This window comes from Canis lupus, chromosome X (assembly GCF_011100685.1).
Source record: "Canis lupus familiaris isolate Mischka breed German Shepherd chromosome X, alternate assembly UU_Cfam_GSD_1.0, whole genome shotgun sequence".
NCBI classification, from domain to species: Eukaryota; Metazoa; Chordata; class Mammalia; order Carnivora; family Canidae; genus Canis; species Canis lupus.
This window is the reverse complement of record NC_049260.1, coordinates 105,424,101-105,449,309: the sequence shown is the minus strand read 5'-3', so window position 1 is coordinate 105,449,309 and position 25,209 is coordinate 105,424,101. Positions and strand designations below refer to the sequence as shown.

Sequence of the window (25,209 nt, the reverse complement as noted above, 5' to 3'; positions counted from 1 at the left end):
TTGTTTTCTCTTCCCTCACATAAATGTGGAACTCTGATTATTTGGGATAATTTGTATCTGGAGTGTTTCAGTTTGGAGAAAATGAGATAATGACATTACTACTTTTTTTCTCAAACCAATGACACTAATTGGGCCTTATGCCAAGGGGTAGGGGTAGCAGATGTAATTTTGAATCCATAGTCTCTGGATCCCTGGGTGGCGCAGCGGTTTAGCGCCTGCCTTTGGCCCAGGGCGTGATCCTGGAGACCCGGGATCGAATCCCACGTCAGGCTCCCGGTGCATGGAGCCTGCTTCTTCCTCTGCCTGTGTCTCTGCCTGTCTCTCTCACTGTGTGCCTATCATAAATAAATAAAAAAATAAAAAAAAATTAAAAAAAAAAACTTGAATCCATAGTCTCTGTAGAGTAGATAAGGCTTCCAAGCCATGTGGAAGCCAAATTTTACCAAGGAAGCTTAACAGTTATCCTTCCAGATGTTCAGCTTACAAATACCAGAGGTGTTAATTTGCAATATCAAATATATAGATAAGTGCACGGATTGTTTTTTTTTCCCATCCAGATACCCATTTTGGGGATATATTCCATTTCCAGGTCTGGCAATCTGTCAGATAGCTCTCTTTAAAGTTATCTTGAGAAAATCTACCAAAAATAATTAAATTCATGATAGCTTTTAGTCTCAGCTAAGAACTTGCCTCTCCTCCAGGGCTGAACAGGCTTAAATTGTTATATGAGTTTATATGGTAGTGTATGGTTTGTTGTCAAATATTTATCTCTGTCAAAAAATTAAATGTCTTGAAATATATTTTCTTTTTAACTGAATAAATCAATGAGAAAAAGAGAAATAACTTCTCATTTAGCCAATTTTTAATCAATATTTTCACAAGAGGCCAAAATGTTAACCGAATCCTGGCTTTTGTCATTTGAAATACAATTTGTGTGTTTAAGAATTTATGTGCACATCAGGGTTTAGACTTACAAGCTCAGAAAGGAAAATTGATTTATAGGAGCAAACAACTGCAGGAGTAGAGGCAATGCCAGAAATGAATATGAGTCAATTATTTAAGGCAAATGGGACTTTAATCACCACAGCAATAGAAAAACCTCAAATTCAATTGCACCCTGGGTTTTCATGCTTTAATTTGTGGGCATTTCTGTATCTTTTATTTTACAGAGGCCTTTGAAATTGTCGTTCGCCATGCTAAGAACTACACCAATGCCATGTTCAAGAACAACTACCCAAGCCTGACCCCACAAGCTTTTGAGTTTGTGGGTGAATTTTTCACTGACGTGTCTCTCTATATCCTGGGTTCGGATATCAATGTGGATGACATGGTCAATGAGTTGTTCGACAGCCTCTTTCCAGTCATCTACACCCAGCTCATGAACCCCGGCCTGCCTGAGTCAGCCTTAGACATCAATGAGTGCCTCCGAGGGGCAAGGCGTGACCTGAAAGTATTTGGCAGTTTCCCCAAGCTTATTATGACCCAGGTTTCCAAGTCACTGCAAGTCACCAGGATATTCCTCCAGGCCCTGAATCTTGGAATTGAGGTGATCAACACAACTGATCACCTAAAGTTCAGTAAAGACTGTGGCCGAATGCTGACCAGAATGTGGTACTGCTCTTACTGCCAGGGACTGATGATGGTTAAGCCTTGTGGGGGCTACTGCAATGTGGTCATGCAAGGCTGTATGGCAGGTGTGGTGGAGATTGACAAGTACTGGAGAGAATACATTCTGTCTCTGGAAGAACTGGTGAATGGCATGTACAGAATCTACGACATGGAGAATGTACTGCTTGGTCTCTTTTCGACAATCCACGACTCCATTCAGTATGTCCAGAAGAATGGTGGAAAGCTGACCACCACGGTGAGTACCAGTCTACAGCTTTCTGAGGAATTCGGTTCCATTGGAATGGGGCAGCCTGGCCAGCATCAGGTGCTAATGGGAGAAGAGTGAGGGGAAGACCAGGAGGTAGGCAGAGATGATTGAGGGACTGAATGATCTCACAGAGCTAGGCGCACATTAAAACCACAGACTATGAAACAAAACAAAACAAAACAAAATAAAATAAAATAAAAAAAACACAGACTATGAACCAGGCACCTGAGTGGCTCAGTTGGTTGAGCATCTGACTTGATTTCAGCTCAGCTCATGATCTCATGGGTCATGGGATTGAGCCCTGTGTTGGGCTCTGCACTCAGCAGGTAGTCTGCTTGAGATTCTCTCCCTTTGCCCTCCCCCTCTTTGTGCAAACTCTCTTTAAGGTAAATAAGTAAATCTTTAAAAAAAAAGACCACAGGCTACAGAGTTATAATGCCTGGCTTGAACTTTAGTTCTACTTAGTTTCCTGCTATGGGACGTTGGGTGAATCATCTTATCCTCATGAACTTCATATTTGCTGATTCATAAAAGAAGGATAAAAAGAATATCTTTTTCATGGGGAATGACATATGCTAAAGCATTTAGCATGTGCTTGGCCCATGGTAAGTCCTCAGTAAATATTAGCTATCATTCCCATTGTTGTTTGTCATTGTAATCCTCATGACAACCCTGTGAGGTGGGTGTAATTATCCCTATTTCATAAATGAGGCATCTGAAGCTCAGTGAAACTATAATTCACCCCAGGGCACCCAGCTCTAGTTAGTGGAAGAGCCAGGTTTCAGAAATTGATCAGGTTTCCTTTTAACGAAGTTATCACCAATTTTTCTAATTCTGATTACACTCTCATGCTCTTCATCGTGTATATCACATTACCCTTTTGAGTAGTGATTTTAAACACAAAAGGCCCAGCCAGAATCCACCAACTCAACCTACACAAGAACATAGGGGAGGCAAAGCATCCACATTTTCCACTGATTGTTTTCGCAGCTTTGGTTATACCCATCTGACCCTGATGGGCTTTGTGATGGGGGCAGGGCAGTTCTGTAAGTGGGGCAGCAGTTGGCTTGGTTTCAGCCACATTGTACCTGCCAAGCTAGAGTGCAAACATTCTGAACCACAGAAGACACCACCTATCTGATGCAGAGCAGAACCCATGGCTAAGGGCTGCCAGCAGATCCCGCAAAAGTGGTCACAAGCGATCCCCAAATGCTGACAGCTTTTTAGCAGGAGGTGGCAAAATTCTATAATATACAGGCGTTGTTGAACTCCAACCACATTCCAGGTGCTCTGCTGGCCAGTTCACATAATATTATTTCACAGTAATCCACAAGATAGGTTGTAATATTGTCCTTGTTTTACACAGGGAGAATGAAGCTTAAAGAGGTTAAGTGCCTTGCCCAAGCTCTCAAAGCTGTTAAGTGGAGGTGGGGGGACCTAGGATTCAAACCTAGGCTGGGCTGGCTTGGTTTGACATAGGATCTTAGCTTTTACACAGCACAACTGCTGTGTACTCTGAGCCATTGCTTACACAGAATCTGGAGGGCAGATTGGGCCATTTAGTCGGCCTTTAAACTCAGGAAATACAAAGCGATAGGGGTAATTGGTTTCTTTGGTGAATTAAACGAGGAAGGAGGACGGAAATGGTGCAAGCCGCAGCATGGCTACTCACGGAGCTGCTCTAATTGCCCCATTCACAATGTTACCCATTTAAAACACATTTACTGAGAAAATATTTTATAGTAAAATGAACAGAAATGTCCTATCTAACGATAGTATTCTTCAGCGGCTAATTATTCCCTTGACTGCTTTATAATTTGAGGCCAAATTCTGGGGCCTTCTACAAAAATAAATCTCACAGAATTAGAAAAATTAGAAGTCAGGGTGTTTGTAAGTTCACCCACCTGATAGTGATTGAGGGCCCTCTATGTGTCAGACACAAAGCAAGGGTGCCAGCAGTGTGGAAATGTCTTTATTTTATTTTTTTTAAAGATTTTATTTATTTATTCATAGAGACAGAGAGAGAGAGAGAGGCAGAGACACAGGCAGAGGGAGAAGCAGGCATCATACAGAGAGCCTGACGTGGGACTCGATCCAGGGTCTCCAGGATCATGCCCTAGGCTGCAGGCGGCGCTAAACCGCTGCGCCACCAGGGCTGCCCAGAAATGTCTTTAATAAGAGGAGAAATGAGGAGACAATGCTAAAGATAGGGTATGGGAATGTTTAAAGGTTGCCTCTGATATTGGTCGCTTCATGGCAACATAATGAATCTTGAAAACACATTCTCCTCTAGTGGTCCTAAACACACAAAAAACTGGTAAGGAGTTAAGTGCACTGTTTTGATGGGGCTCTAGGTGTAAAGGTTTATTTAGTAAACATTTATTAAGCATCTGCCTTGTTCATGGCACTCTGCCAGGTGCTGGGTCTTCTTAGTTACCCAAGACATAGTTCTTAGGTCTTAAAAAGGTCAATCTAGTTGACAGACAGATGTGTAACTGAATAAATTTCACTGTAGTGAACGTTTCACCATAATATGAATGTTGGAAGGGCCATGAGAGATGAGCTAGTCCAATCCCATTGATTTACAAATGAAGAAACAAAGTTCAGGCAGGCTTGCCCAAAGTTATACAATTAATGGAAGAGCCAATAGGACTAGAATCGAAGGTCTTCTGCTGCTTCAATCTAGTGTTCCTCTGTCTACCATGCCAGGGTGTCTCCGATTAGACTCTCCAGACTTTTCATTCTTTTTTTAAAAGATTTTATTTTGGGGCAGCCCAGGTAGCTTAGTGGTTTAGTGACACCTTTGGCCCAAGGCGTGATCCTGGAGACCCAGGATCAAGTCCCACATCAGGCTCCCTGCATGGAGCTTGCTTCTCCCTCTACCTCTCTCTCTCTCTCTCTTCTCTCTCTCTCTTTCTCTGTCTCTCGTGAATAAATATATAAAATCTTTTTAAAAAATAAATAAAGATTTTTATTTTTTATTTATTCGCGAGAGACACAGACATAGGCAGAGGGAGAAACAGGCTCCCTGTAGGGAGCCTGATGCAGGACTCAATCCTAGGACCCCAGGATCACAACCTGAGCCAAAGGCAAATGCTCAATCACTGAGCCACCCAGGTGCTCCCAGACTTTTCATTCTAAAAGCTCCATTAGGATTTTGCAAAGGCATCATGAACTTAAATTGGATAGTTAATTCAGGGTGCCAGACCTGCCATATTTTAGGTGCGTATGTGTGCGCATGCGTGCGTGTGTATATGCACGCGTGCGCATGGACACAAATGCATGTGCATGCACGGGGAGTACATTTCATGTCATTATCATTCAGGAAGAAAAGCCTTGGCTGTCAAGAGGTGCTCAGTGATGCAGTCCCTTTCTGTTTTGGCCATTAAGGGCCTGATTGCTCCCAGCTCCCAGCTGGTTATGAGAGCGTGAAGTCTGCCTTCCACAGGGAATGCCCGAACTAGAACAGAAAGCATATGTAAACTCTGCCTTGTTACTGTTTTATGACCACCAACTCTAAGTAATATATCCCAAATGGTGGGGGTAGGGGATTCATTGGCCAGGTGTGATCCAGCCCATACTCTCTACGGGCCAGAATGGGGCTGGGCCATTTATGGGGGGTGAGGGGAAGTAAGGGTTGGGTAGACTGCAGAAGTCTATTCATGTTAACAAACCTGCAGAATGCCCCAGAGCAAAAGCTGATTTAAAACTAGAGCATTAATGAGGTTCTGCTGTGGCACCCTCACCTTCCTGTTGTGATAAAATGTAAAATCCTGCCAGTCCATCCTGTTTGAGGTTGTGGTGAGAGACCTCTTTGAAAATATGCCCTTCCTGAGTTCTTTTGGGATAGCCTTGTTAGCTAGCTATAAGCTGTGCCGTGAGGTCTGCCATACAGGTACTGTGCTCAGTTGTTTTGGTGGCCACCATCTCCCCTGGATTATAAAGGACATTTTGGTCTTCTCGGTGAGTGGGGCACTGGTGAAGTTTTATAAAGATGGCCTGTGAGTGCTTTCATTTTCCCTAAGATAGTTTTCACTTCTAACTGCTGAGCAAAGGCATGCGAGTGAATGTCTGGGGTGTTCTCATTGGCAGCATTTCTGGAGGTGGTAAGCATCTGGTTCCCAAACTTGGCTCATTGTCATTGTCACCTGCAGAAGGGAACTTGTTAAGCAGATTCCTGGAGCCTACCCCTGGGGATTCTGATACCATAGGTCTGTGGAGATGCTGGAGAATTAGTCGTAGACTTTTTCATTTTAAAAGTGCTCTCAGGGCAGCCCCGGTGGCTCAGTGGTTTAGCACTGCCTTCGGCCCAAGGCATGATCCTGGAGACCCAGGATTGAGTCCCATGTGGGGCTCCCTGCATGGAGCCTGCTTCTCCCTCTGCCTCTGTCTCTGCCTCTCTCTCTGTGTGTGTGTGTCTCTCATGAATAAATAAATAAAATCTTAAAATAAAATAAAAGTGCCCCCAATTGATTCTTATACTCCTTTGGGAACAAATCCAGCCACCCTGTCTGGAAAATAAGATAAGGCCCACAGATTGGGACAGTTAATGACAAATGACAGTTAATGGCAAAGCTGGGACCTCAGATTCCTCATCTGTAACATGGGGTTGATACATGGAGATTAATTGAAATGATAGGTTCAAAGAACCTGGCAGTTGGAGGCACTTGGTAGGTACTTGCCTCAATCTGGTCCAGCTTTCTATGATGTTTTTCTAAGTGCCAAATGGACAATGAATTTTGTTTTGTTTTTGTTTTTGTTTTTGGACTATGAGTTCTTAAACTTACTTTAAGGGCCAGGACGTTTCCTGTCATTTTAGTCGAAAGAGGGAATAAAACATTGTGTGAAAATGTGTGTGTGTGTGTGTGTGTGTGTGTGAGAGAGAGAGAGAGAGAGATGGAGACACAGAGATTGAGAAAGAAGAGGGAAGAAAGAAAGGTAAGGAGACAGAAAGGTTGTACTGAAACATCCAAGAAGATTTAAATGATGGGACTGTAAATGGATCCATCTTGACTCTTTATCTACATTTGTGAACTAGGTTAAATATCATGCCCCCAAGTGAGTACTAAGCAGGTTTTTAATAGTATTTGGGTGAGAGCATCGCAGTTAAACTTATCAGCACATTATTGAATTCCACATCTTATGCCCTGAAGCAAATACAGATATATACAGTTATCAGTACAGATATTTTCAACATTGTTTTTTTAAGGTTTTATTTATTTACTCATGAGAGACATAGAGAGAGAGGCAGAGACATGGGCAGAGGGAGAAGCAGGCTCCCTGCAGGGAGCCCAATGTAGAACTCGATCCCAGGACCCTGGGATCACGACCTGAGCCAAAAACCAATGCTCAACCACTGAGCCACTCAGATGCCCGTATTTTCAACATTATTGTTGCACCACACCCATATTGCCGAGTGCCACAGCCTTCTTTTAAAAGTGCAATTGGTTTTATTCTGAAACCATTCTGATTATCATTACTGCATACTGCTATATGTATCATAGACATAAACCATTGTGGATTTCATATCCATTGATTAAATGATTCATAATCAGCATTTTGGATATTTACTGCTCTCCCAGAAAGTTTCTCAAAGGTCTCTCTGATTTCATTTACTTTCTGTACCCCCTGTAGTTATTGCTCACATATCGTCACATGGCTGTTTGCACTTTCAGTTTTCCATTTGTACTTCTGTACTTTCTTTATTGATTCAGCTCAGAATTTTTCGGCATTAGTGAGTGCTTCCTCTCCCACGAGTTCATTACCTTGGCTTGTTATATGCTCCACTGAACGTTGGACAAAATTGCAACCTTTCCTACCACCACTCCTGCTCCCTGCCTTTCCTCACTGTGATATTTATTTTAGCATGATCTGAAATAGGACTCATTTCAGGAAACATTAACAAGCACCCAATTATGGAGGCCCTAGACCCTGGGAGCTGCCAGGAGTGGTGGAAAGATAACCATGACTCTGTTGCTGCTCTCAGGGGTCATGTGGCTAGCAGGTCACAGAGATAACACAGAGATCTGTTGGGACTCCAAAGCTCATGTTTTTTTTTTTTAAGGTTTTATTTATTTATTCATGAGAAACAGAGAGAGAGGCAGAGACACAGGCAGAGGGAGAAGCAGGCTCCCTGTAGGGAGCCCAATGTGGGACTCAATCCCAGGACCCTGGGATCACGACCTGAGCCAAAGGCAGATACTCAACCACTGAGCCACCCCAGCATCCCCAGAGCTCATGCTTTTAACCATTACTCTATTGCTCTCTCAAATACTTCACCTTGATCTTCACCAGAATCTTCCTCCACTGAACACAGGCTAACTAGGTTTTTACCATCTTATTTAATATCCTGTCTTACTCTCTGCTGTTTTTTCAGTTGCACGATCAGGTTTTCCAATTCATTCTCCCTCCTCAGAGACTCTCACTGCAGTATTTCCCAATGAAGTAGCAAAAGGCATGAGATTTTTAGTGTTCATGAAACTTAAAGGCATCGCATAGTTTCTAGGGGGAAGAAGGAATGTCCGTGTAGGTGATGAAAGAGCCAGTCATGCAGTGAAATGACTTTGCCTAGAATTTATATGGGCAGTGCCAGTGGTGAGGGATAGCTCACCTCCCTGTGGCAATGTTTGGAATCTGCCTGTTAGACCAACATATGGTTTTTCATGCATTTGCCTTTGACACTGCTTCATGGTACATCTGGGTCTCCATTATGGAGTTTCTTCCACAGCAACATTGTGTACCGAGAACCTAACCTATTCTGGTATCCAAGTACATCCATTTCCTTTGCTAGAATTTCTGAAGATACCTCCGTTACAGTCAGTATTTATATGTGCTGGAAAGCTCTGGGGAAGATTCTCTGTTGATCCTCAACAATAATTCACTCTATCAAATTCTTCTATTTTGCTGTGTGAGTGACTGTAACTCATCAGAATTTCCAAGATGAGCCTTCTCTTTGTCTCTGCTTTGAAGGCTGAGGTTATTTCTCAGGTGTCAGAATGTCAGGGTTTCTCTCCTCATGCTATCACTCTGGACTTTCATTTTTTAGTCTCAGATTAGACATACCTTGTCTGAATTCACACAAGCTGTTTTCAGTACAAAGTGATTTCAGAGTGATAAAAACAAGTAAATGACTCACTACCTAATTAGTGTCCGCAGGTCAGCATCTAGAACTGTGGTGAGCAACTTTATTTGCATGAGGTCCATTTCTAGAGAGACAAAATGCCTATAGGCTGCCATTCTTTTTTTAATAGAATTGTATTATTAAAAAATATTTTACTTATTTATTCATGAGAGACACAGAGAGAGAGGGGAGAGAGAAAGAGAGAGAGAGAGAGAGAGGCAGAGACACAGGCTGAGGGAGAAGCAGGCTCCATGGAGGGAGCCCAATGTGGGACTCGATCCTGGGTCTCCAGGATCACACCCTGGGCTGAAGGCGCCGCTAAACCGCTGAGCCACCTGGTCTGCCCTAGGCTGTCACTCTTTCTTCACTCACAATAAAAATAGCCTTAGTAGTTCCTATGGGGGGAAATATGTAGTTTTTAAACATAGATTGCCTATTTATTGAAAAGCATACAAAGGAAAAAATTGGCACCACTTTTAGGCACTAAATGTTAATTTCTGGGTGTGTTTCAAACAGTGGTCACACGGGAACCATTTTTAAATGCTTCATTCTGAAATTATATATATTATGGCTCATATTAGGAAATTAGGTGAGCTCTTCAGAAATCTAGAATTATTCACCTTTACCTTGGCAAGAAGTGGCAGCGTGATTACCAGTTGTTCTTTATGTTCTGAACCTTTTAAATAATTTTTTTTCCTTTCTACGGTCTGTGGACTGATGTAGCAAGAACATGTCCTCAAAACTGTGAAAGATCAGAAATTTTTACCCTGATTGCAAGCTAACAAGTTTCGTTGGCCACACAGTTTCATGGATGCTGGTTAAAGACATGAGACTCCCTGGCTCAGAGATGAAGGACAGTTTATTTCTCACAGCAGTGGTCATTGCCAGAGTATCAGCATCTGTCCCAGATCCCTGAGCCGTGATTCCCATGGGATAAGGCAAAGAGGGCCAGATGATGCACACACAGTGAGTTGCATTACAGGAGCAGAGCCTTTGGCCTCAGGAACTCAAATCTTTGATACTAGATAGGGAGGCTGCCTGCTCTTTTCTCTGAAGGGAGGCACTGTTTCTGTCTTCCAAGGCTGGCCACTATTCAAAGATACTTGAAAGGGGCACCTAGGTGGCTCAGGCGGTTAGGCATCTGCCTTCAGCTCAGGTCATGGTCCCAGGGTTCTGGGATCCAGTCCCGCATTGGGCTCCCTGCTCAGCAAGGAGTCTCCTTCTCCTTCTCCCTCTGCCCCTCCTCCTGCTTGTGCACATACACTCCCTCTCTCAAATAAATAAATAAAATCTTTGGGAAAAAAAAAAAGAAAACAAAACAAAAGTACTTGACAAAGAGCCTGGAGAAAAACTGCCTCCGTTTATGTGACATACAGAAACACAAGAGACCCATGGAAAATTCTAGCCACACAAGGTCCCCCAAACCTGAATGGCTGCAAGAACCTCTCAAGTTCATGATGTTTTGGAAGGACCAGGCAAAGAAATGAGAAGTTATGGAAGACAACTGGGCTCAGCCCTGGCCGACTGGCCAAAAGGTAGGGCTATGTGCCACCTGTTGGAGGGGAGCAGAAGGCACCCACAAAGACAAAATAGTGGCAAAAGAAAGTATGAGGGCACCTGGGTGGCTCAGTGGTTGAGTCTCTGCCTTCAGCTCAGATCATGATCCCAGGGTCCTGGGATCGAGTCCCACATACGTCTCCTATCAGGGACCCTGCTTCTCCCTCTGCCTATATCTCTGCCTCTCTTTCTGTGTCTCTCAAAAATAAATAAATAAAATATTTATTAAAAAGAAGGAAGTATGAAAGGGGCACTTGACCATTGCCTCTCATTTGGAGTAAACGGTACTGCTTTGTGTCTTCAGCAACTACTCTACTGCTCTCTCCCTTCTGCTGTCCATGCCGTCATTTCTTTTTTGGCTTGTTCAGGCTCTGAGGTCGTGAGTCTTGTATTGCTAAGTGGCTTAGCCGAGTAGAGTTTTCTCTTTCATTGCACATCTATAGGGGTTATTGCACCCTAGGAGTTATGCAGAGGACTGATTTTGTCCTCAGAGTGAATTCAAAAAGGTTAGAAAGTTGGGCATATTTGCCCAAGTGTGCAGAAGTCCATAGAGATCATCCCGTGACCTGATATTCAGAGAATCTTTGTGCTCCCAGCATTGACAGTGAGGGTAGTCCAAAAATGCCTTCTCTGTGTTGAGTGGCCAAGGAATCAGTACAGTGAGAGCAACCTCCTTCCTGGTAAGGGCAGAAAAGCCCCCAGATACTCACTTGCTCTCACTTGCTTCTCCTTTGCAAGGCTGAAGCACCTCAGAAAACATGGAATCATGTATACAGTGTAATTCCCATCTCCCCACTAGGAATAAGGTTACTCTTGGCAACTGCAGTGTGATAGATAGCACCTCTGGTAACCTTGGCTTCCTCCCCAACCCCCTCCTGCCTGGGCATCTGGCTACCTTGCTCAGGTCTCCAACGACAAATGCTTTCTACTGGCACTGTCTCCCCACCCCCACCTGGAAAATTGAAAACATATTTAGAACAGCACAGAAGGGTTTTTAAATGAGGTTATGCTGTGGCACAGCACTTTCCTCCGGTGGGGAAGGTTATGATTTGCTGTAATCAAGTGTTTCACAAAATGGGCAAGCTGGGGAGAGGTGGATTTGGGGCAGATTTCCTCTAGCACGTTGCAGCTTTTGTAAGATAAAATACAAAACTTCATGATTAGCAGCGCCACAATTTTCTGAGTGCTGATACTTGGCATGGACAGGGGCTCACAGTTTACTACTCCTTTCCTTATGGGGGAGAATGCTAATAGAATGAGACAATCTTTGTTTTGGTGAAAGTACAGATTTCTTTTTTTTTTTTAGATTTTACTTAAATTTAGTTTGCCACCACATAGTATAACACCCAGTGCTCATCCCATCACGTACCCTCCTTAATGCCCATCAACCAGTTACCCCATCCCCCCATCCTCCTCCCCTTCTGTAACCCTTTGTTTGTTTCCCAGAGTTAGCAGACTCTCATGGTTTATCTTCCTAATTTTTCCCCACTCAGTTTCCCTCCTTCCCTTATGATCTCTTTTACTAGAAAGTAAAGAGTCTTAGTGTCCTTTTAAAATGTCCCTTTGGGGGCTGGGATTCTGAATTCATCAGACTTCTCCAAAGCAATGCTGGAATGGGTATGAAGGATCTTATTGAGGTGATGGAATGTTCTAAAACAGTTTGTGGCAACAGTGATACAACTTAGTCAATTTAATAAAAATCATTAAATTTTACACTTGACATGGGAGAATTGTATGAATCCAAAAATATGCCTCAATAACATTGTAAAAAAAGATTTCATAGAATAAAAAACTGTGGAATTAATATATAAAGTATTTCAAATACAACAATGCATAAGCACATTATAAAACAGCTAGTAAAACACTACTTGTATAAATATTAACCATATCATTCAAATACATTACTATATAAAGTAAAACAGAAACAAATAAAAGCAATGCTAGAAGCTAGAAGACCAAAAAAAAAAAAGTCCCTTTGGGAAGTGCATAATCCAGCAAGGGTGCTTTCATATTTCATTCAGGGGCAGGGGGTGTGGGAGGGTTGATGCGGCCTACTTATTACCCAATTCAAATCCTTTCTGAAGAATATTCAGAAAGTGAATTAATTTTTCCCTTTTTCATTCCACTCAGAATGCTTAAAACAGATAAAGTAGGAAATGGAGTCATTATATTTGGGCGCTGTCTATTATCATTTACTCACTGAGAATCTATCTGAGCCTTGCTGCTTTTTGCAGATAATTAATTTTGTTCCTAAACGTAGGAAAGAGTGATTGTAATCAGTATGTTTGTACTTTCAGCCACAAATAGAGCCCATCAAAGATATGCAGTACAAATAAACCTCATAAAATATGCAGCCAAAGCACTGCTTGAAATTAATGTGCTGTCTTTCTTTTTTAAAGAAAAAAAAATTGTATGTATAATTTTTGAAAGTCGCTCTTGGTATTCTTATGTAGTTAATAGATGAACTCCTGTTTTTCTAACTTAAGCCCACACTCTGAATTATTTTTATCACGAAATCTCATAAATGAGAGCTCAAGGGGACATTGATTTGGCATGGAAATCCACTCATCAACATACACATATTTCTGAGTTCTGGGTGTGGATTTCTCGTATGCTTCTGGAAAATTATGAATAATCAGATTGAAGTTTGGGGTTCAGGTTCATGAGATGAATCCAAAGAGCATAGTTGTTGGTGAAAAACTTCCTCTAAACTCTTCAGAAAGACGTTTTGGACTTTTTTTCTGGCCGCCCAGCTTCCACCTCTGGCCAGCCTCTGTTCTAAGGCTCCCCCTTGTGCCTCTCCCTCATACCTCATACCTTGCTCCATGTCTTGTTCATTTAGGCCTCGTTGTTGGTTGAAAATTATGGTTAATCATGGTGCCCTCATCCCGGGCAGCCCATTTCTGATTCTGCTGATTCTCTAATGCATTCCCTCTCCTGAGAAGCAAACTCACTTCACTTAACAAATACATCATCAGAAAACACTTCAAAAGGTTACAAAGGATGGAGATTTTTGTCCCTATGGCACAGGTGAAAGAAGGAAATATTTAGGTGTACATGGGACCTTTTCATGCTCCTGAGATCACCTGCTGTGCTGGGATGGCAGCCACAGCGTCAGCCCAGGAATCCAAATCGTGATGTAGGGTCTCCACCTTGTGCTGCCATAGGAAGTGGCCTTGGAGAAGTGAGTTAATCGGTGCAGCAAAGAAGATCAGAACGATGAGCTGTGATCACAAAGTGCTTGCTGTGTGCCACACACGGTTCTAAGCTCTTTCCACAAACTGACTCATTTACTGCAGACAACAATCCTGGTGAGGAAGGAATTCTCACTTAGTGCCATTTTCCAGGAGGAAGAATAGAGGCAGGGAGACCTGAAAGTAGGTGCCAGCCACAAGGCTGCTTCCACAGGTTCTCCTCTGCTTGGGCTCCTGAGGCTCATCTCTTGCCTGGGCCAGACGCAGTCTCAGACTGTGTAGACAAAGCCTGGCTCCCTCTGCAGGTGGGTGAGAGCTGAATCAGTGGACATGAGGCAGGATGAGAGCCAGGAAGTGACTAAGGGTTTCGCATTCCTGCCTGCTCACTCAGTTCTTGCTTGTCCTCTTTCCTCCATGTGGCCTTAAGTATAGCATGGAAACTTCCAATGGACTTAGCTTTTCTTCTCTGCTCTTCCTCATACTTGTGTGTTTTTTTTTTTAAAGATTTTATTTATTTATTCATGATAGTCACAGAGAGAGAGAGAGGCAGAGACACAGGCAGAGGGAGAAGCAGGCTCCATGCACCGGGAGCCCGATGTGGGATTCGATCCCGGGTCTCCAGGATTGCGCCCTGGGCCAAAGGCAGGCGCCAAACCGCTGCGCCACCCAGGGATCCCACTTGTGTTAATCCTAATGAGATTTTTCTAAATCTGCTTGGAGCTCAGACTTCCCCCCAGGATCAACGGCTAGTCCATTAAAAAAAAATCCATTCTTGATGAGCTTAGGTTGAAAATATGCTTTAAAAATATATGGTGCCCATGTTTCCCCCTTTCAGATCAGAAATCCAAAGAATAGTGAAAAACACTAAGCACTATGGTTTTCTTATCATGCATTAAAATCCTGCAATGATCTCTTTCTAAACATGGAAGGATTCTGTGATAGCTGTGTTTCTGATTTGCTCAATGGTCCCATTCACCTTAACAAATTCTCAATTAATGGGTTTCTTCACTGTAGCAACCTTCTAGCAGATTTTTTTTATAATTATGTACACTTTAAATCACCTTTGAACAGCCTCTTCACAAGTTTTCTAGATATAAAATACTCTAGACAAAAGAATACTCAATTATTGTCCTTACTCTGATTAAAAATAAAGCAATAATTGTGATAAATTGCCATAATCAAACTTGACAGAAAGAAAATATAGAATACATGCTATATCTCCTTCAAGTATGAAAAGGATGTTAACAACCCCAGATCACAGAGAGTGAAAGAAGACACACTGGTGGAAGCATTTCCCTCACACATCTGTGTTTATCAAGTTTTAAAGTCTGTTTCCTCCCCGACCATTTCTTCTGAATCTGTAATCCACTGATTGAAAAAAATTAATGCACAACTCAAACTGCTCTGCTATGAAAAGCCCCATTCAGAATTGTCTCGGCTTTGGTTATCATTGACCAAAGAGTCTTCGAGGTACCAGGAATAATAAATTACAACAAACATCCATTTTTAATAGCACTGTAAGGGATTTCTAAGAGCTAAGCTTTTGAGATGGAAAGCTGAATCAATACCCTGCACAGGAATGGGTCAGCTTGGTGTTGCAAAGAGCAGAGTAAGAAAAGGTTGTATAGTAGAAAGAATGCTGGCTTCAGGGGTTAAGATGTAAATCTCTGCTCAGCCATTCCTTATCTTAGTGACCCTGGGCATAGTGCATCATCTCCTTGAATCTTAGTTGCTTCATCTATAGAATGGAGATAAAAGTGCCAACCTCTAGGGGTGCCTGGGTGGCTCAGTTGGTTAAGCTTTTGATTTTGGCTCAGGTCATGATCTTGGAGTTGTGAGATCGAGCCCTGCGTTGGGCTCTACACTCAGTGTACAATCTGCTTGAGATTCTCTCTCTCCCTCCCCCTCTCCCCCTCCCCCTCTTCTCTCTTGCCCTCAAATAAATAAGTAAATAAAATATTTTTTAAAAAGCCAACCTCTGGGGCAGCCCGGGTGGCTCAGCGGTTTAGCGCCTGCCTTCGGCCTAGGGTGTGATCCTGGAGACCCAGGATCGAGTCCCACATCGGGCTCCCTGCATGGAGCCTGCTTCTCCCTCTGCCTGTGTCTCTGCCTTGCTCTCTCTCTCTGTCTCATGAATAAATAATAAAATCTTAAAAAAAAAAAAAAGCCAACCTCTGAGAACCACTATGAAAATTGGCAGTAATGCCTTGTGCACAGTAGCACTGTCAAGTCTGACGTGTAACATGATCCATCTCATATGCCACGAGACCAAGTGGCCTTTTCTTTCTAGGTATTCCCTCTCATGGGGCTGTTCATCTTTGTGGTCCTCTCATTAGCAGCACCAACGCTGATAAATATTTACCAAGCCCCTGTGGGAAAAACCCTATGCCTGGGGTGGGCAACACAATTATCAGCAAGCCATTTCAAGAAACTACACCAGTTGGGTTGCAGCAGATTTTCTGAATTCTTTGCCTAATGTTAGGATGGCTGTTTCGACTGAGGCTGCTCACCCAGGTACTCACATTCATCCTAAAGACTTGAAGTTCCTACTTACCAGTCTTTGCGTTCAAACCTTGGTGAGTCCTTGAAACAGGTTTGTCTGGCCTATATGGCTATAAAGCCTCTGCTTGCATTTGCCCAACTTGGCCACTGAAAATCGTGTTCCCCCAGATGTTCAGGTGACTTGATTCCCAGCCAGGCAGGAAAAGTGGAGCACACAAGTTTTCTAGCTGCTCTCAGTGGGCTTCATAGAAGATACAGGAAGAAAGGGCAATGTGATATATTTCGAATCCTGATGGGGATTTTGAGCATTTGTCTTCTTTTGCTCGGGTTTAGTGCTGAAATCCTTGGGAGGGGAGGGAAGACTCAAGCTGTGTTTATAGCTCCTTTGTTTTTGAGTGTGTATTGTGCAGTATAATGCTAAATTGCTTTTACTGAGTACCACTGTTAAATGACTATTAAATTTAGGCTGATATAAAAATGAACAGATATCTATTACATATTTTTGGGATAATTTAATGATATCCCCTTGTTTGAGATAATGTCCTTTTATTAAATCCCTAAATTTCCTTGTCTGTTCTTACCCATCTTGCCTATTCAGAGTTTCTTCCCCCCCTTTATAATGATAGGCGGCTACCTTTCTGATCCCTGGGGTTGGGTTATCATATATTTCTTTTGTTGGAGGGAAAGAGGAGGAAGAGAAGGGAGTTTGGGGAAGTGAAAGGAGATGGAAAGTAAACCAGACCATTTGGCAAGGTTTTTTTTTTCTCCGTACGTGTCCTCTGCAATTTTTGCTTAATATAATCATCGCCCCAGTAAGGCTAGCACAATACAAATAAGTCACAAATGCCAAATTTTTTAAAATACAAAAAAAATACAGGGACACTTCTCTGGCTCAGTTGGTAGAGCATGTGACTCTTGACCTTGGCGTTGTGAGTCTGAGCCCTGTGTTTGGTGTAGGACTTAAGGAAATTTTAAAAATACAGAAAAATACAACATATCTCAACTATGATTTACTTCCCAGTTTCTTAAGTCAAGCATCAGTTTTAGTGTATGAGGCCACCATCCCTCTTCCCCATCCCCCAGTAAGCAATTTCTTACATAGCATAGGTGTTTCACTCTTCTCTTAAATCAAGCTAAAGGGGAATGAAGTTTAACCTTGGGATAATGAAGAGCCATCAAGAATACAGAGAGCACAAATCTCTACCCACAAAATCAGGAATATACAAAAAAGTAAATTTATTATTATTTTTTTGCTTTCTCTTTTTAAACAATAGACTATTTTTAGAGCACTTTCAGGTTCATAGCAAAACTGAGTAGAAAGTACCAAGTTCCCATAGACCTCCTGCCCCTACATACCCCCAGCCTCCCCTAGTATCAGCATCCAGCACCAGAGTGATACATTTGTTAAAGTCAGTGAACCTTCATTGACACGTTATTATCACCCAAAGTCTGTGGTTTATATTAGGGATCACTCTTGGTGTTGTAAATTCTATTGACAAATGTATAGTTAGGCATTATAATATCATATAGAATAGTTTCACTGCCCTAAAAATCCTAATTACTTAGTGAAAGGAGCCAATCTAAAAAGCTCCTTTCACTAAGTAATATGCATTTCAAGGTTTCTCCATGTCTTTTCATGTTTTCTTTTTCCTAATGCTGAATAATATCCCATTATCTGGAGCATCTTTTTATTTATTTTTTCTTTTCTATTTTATTTTGTTTTATTGAAGTTCGCTTTGCCAGCATATTGTATAACACCCAGTGCTCATCCCATCAAGTCTGGAGCTTTATTTATTTATTTATTTATTTATTTATTTATTTATTTATTTTAAAGATTTTATTTATTTATTCATGAGAGATGCACAGAGAGAGAGAGAGAGAGAGAGAGAGAGAGAGGCAGAGACACAGGCAGAGGGAGAAGCAGGCTCCAGGCAGGGAGCCTGACATGGGACTCGATCCTGGGTCTCCAGGATCACGCCCTGGGCTGAAGGCAGCGCTAAACTGCTGAGCCACCCGGGGTGCCCAACATCTTTTATTTTTAAATCAACTTAAATCTTTGTTCCCTTTGGGTCAGTGGTAAATTCCACCTCATTACTTCTTTTTTAAAACAGCTTTATTGAGATAGAATACGTTCTTTATTCACATAGAATACGTTCACCAATTTACCCATTTAAAGTATACGATTCAATGGTTTTTAGTACATTCATGAAGCTGTGCGTCCATCACTCAAATCAGCATTAGACCAGTTTTAGCATTCCAGAAGAAACTCTATGCCAGTTAGCTGTCACTTCCCGTTCCCCATTCCCCTGCCCTGGCAACTGATAATTTATGTTCTCTCTCTACAGATTTGCCTATTCCAAACATTTCGTATAAATGGACTCCTACAATATATGGCTTTTTGTGTTCAGCTTCTTTCACTTAACATGATGTTTTCAAGGTTCATCCATGTTGTAGCATGTATGAGCACTTCATTACTTTTTATGGCTGAATAATATTCCATTGTATGGATAGAGCACATTTTGTTTACCCGTTTTCAGTTGATGGAAATTTGAATTGTTTCCATTTCTTGGTTATTATTCATAGTGCTGCTATAATCATTCATACACAACTCTTTGTGTGGATATATATTTTCTTTCTCTTGGAAATATAACTAAGAATGGAACTTTGGGTTATATGCTAACTCTATGTTTCACCTTTTGAGGAATTGCCAAACTATTTTCCAAACCAGCTGGACCATTTTATTTTACCACCACCAATATAGAAGGGTTCCAATTTTTACACATCTTCACCAGCAATTGCTATTATCTATCTTTTTTGGTTTATGGATTAAAAAACCCCATCCTAGTGGGTTTGAAGTGGTATCTCATTGAAGTTTCAATTTGTGTTTCTCTGATGACCAGCGATTTTGAGTAGTTTTCATGTGCTTTTAGGCTAGAGATGTATCTCTTCTTTAGTGAAAGGTCTATTGAGATCCTTTCCTAAATTTTTAATCAGGTTACTTGTCACTTCATTGTAAGCATTATTTATATATATGGAATACTAATCTTATCAGATATGTGATTTACAGATATTTTCTTCTATGTGGTGGAGTGCCTTTCAGTTTCCTGATAATGTTCCTTAAAACATGAATGTTTATGATTTCGATGAAGTCCAATTTATCTATTTTTCTGTATAGGACATATCTAAGAGACCATTGTCTAATTCAAACTCATGAAGATTTACACCTATGGTTTCTTCTAAGAATTTTTACAGATTTAGCTCTTACACATAGGTCTATAATCAATTTTGAGTTAATTTTATATGGTTGATGTGAGGTAGAAGTGCAACTTGATTCTTTTTTTTAAAATATTTTTTTTTATTTATTCACGAAAGACACAGAAAGAGAGGTAGAGACACAGGCAGAGGGAGGAGAAGCAGGCTCCATGCAAGGAGCACAATGTGAGACTCAGTCCCAGGAATCCGGTATCAGGCCCTGAGCCAAAGGCAGATGCCCAACCTCTGAGCCACCCAGGCATCCCTGCAACTTGATTCTTTTGCTTGTGGATACCCAGTTGTCCCAGCTTCATTTGTTGAAAGCAGTAGTGTTCTTTCCCCGTTGGATGGTCCTTGCACTTTTGTGAATTGACCATAAATGTATGGGTTTACTTCTGCACTCTCAATTCTATTTCATCAAACTATATGTTTCTCATTATGCCAGTACCATGCTGTTTTGATTACTGTTACTTTGTAGTAAATTACAAAACTGTGAAGTGTGTGAGTCTTCCTACTTTGTTATCTTTCAGATTGTTTTGGCTATATGGAATACCTTGCAATTCCATTTCAATTTCACAAGCAGCTTGTTAATTTCTACAAAGAACTCAGCTGGCATTTTGATAAGGATTGCATTGAATCTGTAGATCGTTTGGGGGGACTTTTGTCTTAACAATATTAAGTCTTCTGGGGCAGCCCAGGTGGCTCAGTGGTTTAGCGCCACCTTCAGCCCAGGGCCTGATCCTGGAGACCTGGGATCAAGTCCCATGTCAGGCTCCCTGCATGGAGCCTGCTTCTCCCTCTGCCTGTGTCTCTGCCTCTCTCTCTGTGTCTCTCATGAATAAATAAATAAAATCTTAAAAAAAAACAATATTAAGTCTTCTGATCTATGAACATGGAATGTCTTTACATTTATTTAGGTCTTTTTTCATTTTTTTCATTGTTGTTTTGTAGCCTTCAGAGCTTTGCCCTTATTTTGTTAAATTTATTCCTAATATCATAGTTCTGTTATTGTAAATGGAATTGTATTATTAGTTTAATTTTTGCATAGTTCATTACTTGAGTATAGAAATACAATTTGATTTTTGTATATTGATGTTGTACCTGGTAACACTGCTGAACTCATTTATTGGTTTTATTTTTTATTTTTTAGGTTTATTTCTTTATTTTTTCTGTATTTTTTAATATATTTTTATTGGAGTTCGATTTGCCAATATATAGTATAACACCCAGTGCTCATCCCATCAAGTGCCCCCTTCAGTGCCCGTCACCCAGTCACCCCCACCCCCCACCCACCTCCCCTTCCACTACCCCTTGTTCGTTTCCCAGAGTTAGGAGTCTCTCATGTTCTGTCTCCCTCTCTGATTTTTCCCACTCATTTCATTTCCATTTATTGGTTTTAATAGTTTTGTTTTGGTTTGTTCTGTTTAGTCCTTGGTGTTTTCTGTATACAAGATCATATCATCTGTAAATACAGATAGTTTTATTCTTTTCCAATCTGGATGCCTATTATTTCTTTTCCTTTCCTTTCCCCTCCCTCCCTCCCTCCATTCATTCATTCATTCATTCATTCAATTTTTCTTCCTCTTGCTGTCTTTCTTTCTTGCCTCATTACTCTGGCTTGAACCTCCAGTACAATGTTGAACAGAAATGGCAAGAATGAAGTCCTTTCCCTAAACTTAGAGGAAAAATCTTCTGTCTTTCCCCATTAAATATAGTGTTAGCTGTGGGTTTTTCATAAATGCCCTTTATTAAGTTGAGGAAGTTTCTTTGTATTCCTTGTTGATTGAATATTTTTCTTATTAAAGTATGCTGGATTTTATCAAATTTCTCTTCTGCATCTAGTTTATTTCTCCTGATTTTGTATGTGTTCTTTATTCTATTAATATAATAATTATATTTATTACCAGATGTTAATCTACTCTTGTATTCCTGGGATAAAGCTCACTTGGTCATGATCATGATCCTTTTTCTGTATTGCTGGATTCAGTTTGCTAGTATTTTGTTGAGGATCTTTGTATTGATCTTCATAAGTGATACTGGTCTGTAGTTTTCTTATAGTCTTTGTCTGGTTTAAGTATTAGCATTGATATTAGCCTTACGGAATGAGTTGAGATGTGTTCCTTCCTCTGTTTTTTGGAAGAGTTAGATAAGGATTAGCATTAATTATTCTTTAAATGTTCAGTAGAATTTGCCAGTAAGGCCATCTGATCCTAGGTTTTTCTTTTTGGGAAGATTTAAATTGCTAATTCAATCTGTTTTAAGTTAATTCATATTTTCTGTTTCTTTTTGAGTCAAGTTAAGGTACTTTTGTCATTTTAGGAATTTGTCCATTTTGTGTATGTTATATGATTTGTTGTCATATACTTTTTTAGTATTCCCTTAAAACCCTTTTGATTTATATAAGGCTGGTAGTAATATCCCTTCTTTTGTTCCTAATTAAAATAATTTGAGTCTTTTTTTTTTTTTGTCTTGGTCAGTGTAACTAAAAGTTAATCTTGTAGACCTTTTCATAGAACCGACTTTTGATTTTGTTGATTTTCTTTATTCCTTTTCTATTCTTGATTCCACTAATTTCTGTTGTAATACACTATTGCCTTCCTTCTTCTTGGTTTATTTTTAATGTGCTCTTTTTTTTCCCAGTGTCATAAGGTGACAGTTTATGCTATTGATTTGAATCTTTCTTTTCTTTTTTTTTTTTCAAAATAATTGTTTACAACTATAAATTTCCCTTCATGTGCTGCTTTAGCTGCATCCCATATGTGCTGGTATATATTTTTGCTGTCATTAATATCAAAGTATTTTATCATATTCCTTACAATTTCTTACTTGACCCTTTCATACTTAGAGTCTTTTTTTTTTAATCTAGGAATTTTTTTATTTTATTTTATTTTTTTTAAATTTTTTATTTATTTATGATAGTCACAGAGAGAGAGAGAGGCACAGAGACACAGGCAGAGGGAGAAGCAGGCTCCATGCACCGGGAGCCTGATGTGGGATTCGATCCTGGGTCTCCAGGATCGCGCCCTGGGCCAAAGGCAAACGCCAAACCGCTGCGCCACCCAGGGATCCCCTTAGAGTCTTTTTAAAAAGATTTTTATTTATTTATTCATGGGAGACAAAGAAAGAGGAAGGAGAGAGGCAGAGACATAGGCAGAGGGAGAAGCAGACTCCATACAGGGAGCCCGATGTGGGACTTGATCCCGGAACTCCAGATACCTCCCTGAGCCAAAGGCAGACGTGCTCAACTGTGGAGCCACTCAGGCGTCCCATACTTAGAGACTACATACTTACCAGTGTATTGTTTAATTTCCCCATATGTGGTTACTTAGGAGTGTGTGGTTTAATTTCCATATATATGTAGATTTCCTAAATTTCTTTCTGTTATTGGTTTCTTATTTTGTTCCATAGTCATAGGAAAATATACTTGGTATGATTTCAATCCTTATTCACTTATTGAAATTTGTTTATGGCCTAGCATATGATCTGTCCTGGAGAATATTCCACGTGCAGTTGAGAGAATGTGTATTTTGTTGTCATAGGTCTTTTGGTTTATAGTGTTGTTTAAGTTTTCTGTCTCCTTGTTGATGTTCTGTCTAGTTTTTTTTTTATCCACTGTTAAAAGTGGGATATTAAAATCTCCAACTATTATTGCTGAATTATTTATTTCTCCCTCCAATATTACCGGTTTTTGCTTCATGTATTTTGGGGCTTTATTGTTAGATGCATATGTTTGTAAATGTTTCTTTCTGATGGACAGACCCTTTTATCAGTATAAAATGGTCCTCTTTATCTTTAATAATATTTTTGATCTACTGTTTATTATTTTCTTTTTAATTTATTTTTTATTGGTGTTCAATTTACCAACATACAGAATAACCCCCAGTGCCCGTCACCCATTCATTCCCACCCCCCGCCCTCCTCCCCTTCTACCACCCCTAGTTCGTTTCCCAGAGTTAGCAGTCTTTACGTTCTGTCTCCCTTTCTGACATTTCCCACACATTTCTTCTCCCTTCCCTTATATTCCCTTTCACTATTATTTATATTCCCCAAATGAATGAGAACATATAATGTTTGTCCTTCTCCGACTGACTTACTTCACTCAGCATAATACCCTCCAGTTCCATCCACGTTGAAGCAAATGGTGGGTATTTGTCATTTCTAATAGCTGAGTAATATTCCATTGTATACATAAACCACATCTTCTTTATCCACTCATCTTTCGATGGACACCGAGGCTCCTTCCACAGTTTGGCTATTGTGGCCATTGCTGCTATAAACATTGGGGTGCAGGTGTCCCGGCATTTCATTGCATCTGTATCTTTGGGGTAAATCCCCAACAGTGCAATTGCTGGGTCGTAGGGCAGATCTATTTTTAACTCTTTGAGGAACCTCCACACAGTTTTCCAGAGTGGCTGTACCAGTTCACATTCCCACCAACAGTGTAAGAGGGTTCCCTTTTCTCCACATCCTCTCCAACATTTGTTGTTTCCTGCCTTGTTAATTTGCCCCATTCTCACTGGCGTGAGGTGGTATCTCATTGTGGTTTTGATTTGTATTTCCCTGATGGCAAGTGATGCAGAGTATTTCCTCATGTGCATGTTGGCCATGTCTATGTCTTCCTCTGTGAGATTTCTGTTCATGTCTTTTGCCCATTTCATGATTGGATTGTTTCTTTGGTGTTGAGTTTTAGAAGTTCTTTATAGATCTTGGAAACTAGGCCTTTATCTGATTCGTCATTTGGAAATATCTTCTCCCATTCTGTAGGTTGTCTTTTAGTTTTGTTGACTGTATCCTTTGCTGTGCAAAAGCTTCTTATCTTGATGAAGTCCCAATAGTTCATTTTTGCTTTTGTTTCTTTTGCCTTTGTGGATGTATCTTGCAAGAAGTTACTGTGGCCGAGTTCAAAAAGGGTGTTGCCTGTGTTCTCTAGGATTTTGATGGAATCTTGTCTCACATTTAGATCTTTCATCCATTTTGAGTTTATCTTTGTGTATGGTGAAAGAGAGTGGTCTAGTTTCATTCTTCTGCACGTGGCTGTCCAATTTTCCCAGCACCATTTATTGAAGAGACTGTCTTTCTTCCAATGGATAGTCTTTCCTCCTTTATCAAATATTAGTTGACCATAAAGTTCAGGGTCCATTTCTGGGTTCTCTATTCTGTTCCATTGATCTATGTGTCTGTTTTTGTGCCAGTACCACACTGTCTTGATGACCACAGCTTTGTAGTACAATCTGAAATCTGGCCTTGTGATGCCCCCAGATATGGTTTTCTTTTTTAAAATTCCCCTGGCTATTCGGGGTCTTTTCTGATTCCACACAAATCTTAAAATAATTTGTTCTAACTCTCTGAAAAAAGTCCATGTTATTTTGATAGGGATTGCATTAAACGTGTATATTGCCCTGGGTAACATTGACATTTTCACAATATTAATTCTGCCAATCCATGAGCATGGAATATTTTTCCATCTCTTTGTGTCTTCCTCAATTTCTTTCAGAAGTGTTCTATAGTTTTGAGGGTATAGATCCTTTACATCTTTGGCTAGGTTTATTCCTAGGTATCTTATGCTTTTGGGTGCAATTGTAAATGGGATTGACTCCTTAATTTCTCTTTCTTTAGTCTCATTGTTAGTGTATAGAAATGCCACTGATTTCTGGGCATTGATTTTGTATCCTGCCACGCTACCGAATTGCTGTATGAGTTCTACACCG

General features: G+C 40.7%; 1 protein-coding gene across 1 annotated transcript in view; it reads left to right on the top strand.

Moving 5' to 3' along the window:
- The window catches only part of GPC3 (glypican 3), a 440,745-nt gene that overhangs the window by 225,809 nt on the left and 189,727 nt on the right, over positions 1–25,209 (top strand). Inside the window, exon 3 of the mRNA XM_038586609.1 lies at positions 1,170–1,864. Within this exon, the coding sequence (XP_038442537.1) occupies positions 1,170–1,864 (695 nt within the window). The remainder of the gene's footprint in view (positions 1–1,169; positions 1,865–25,209) is intronic.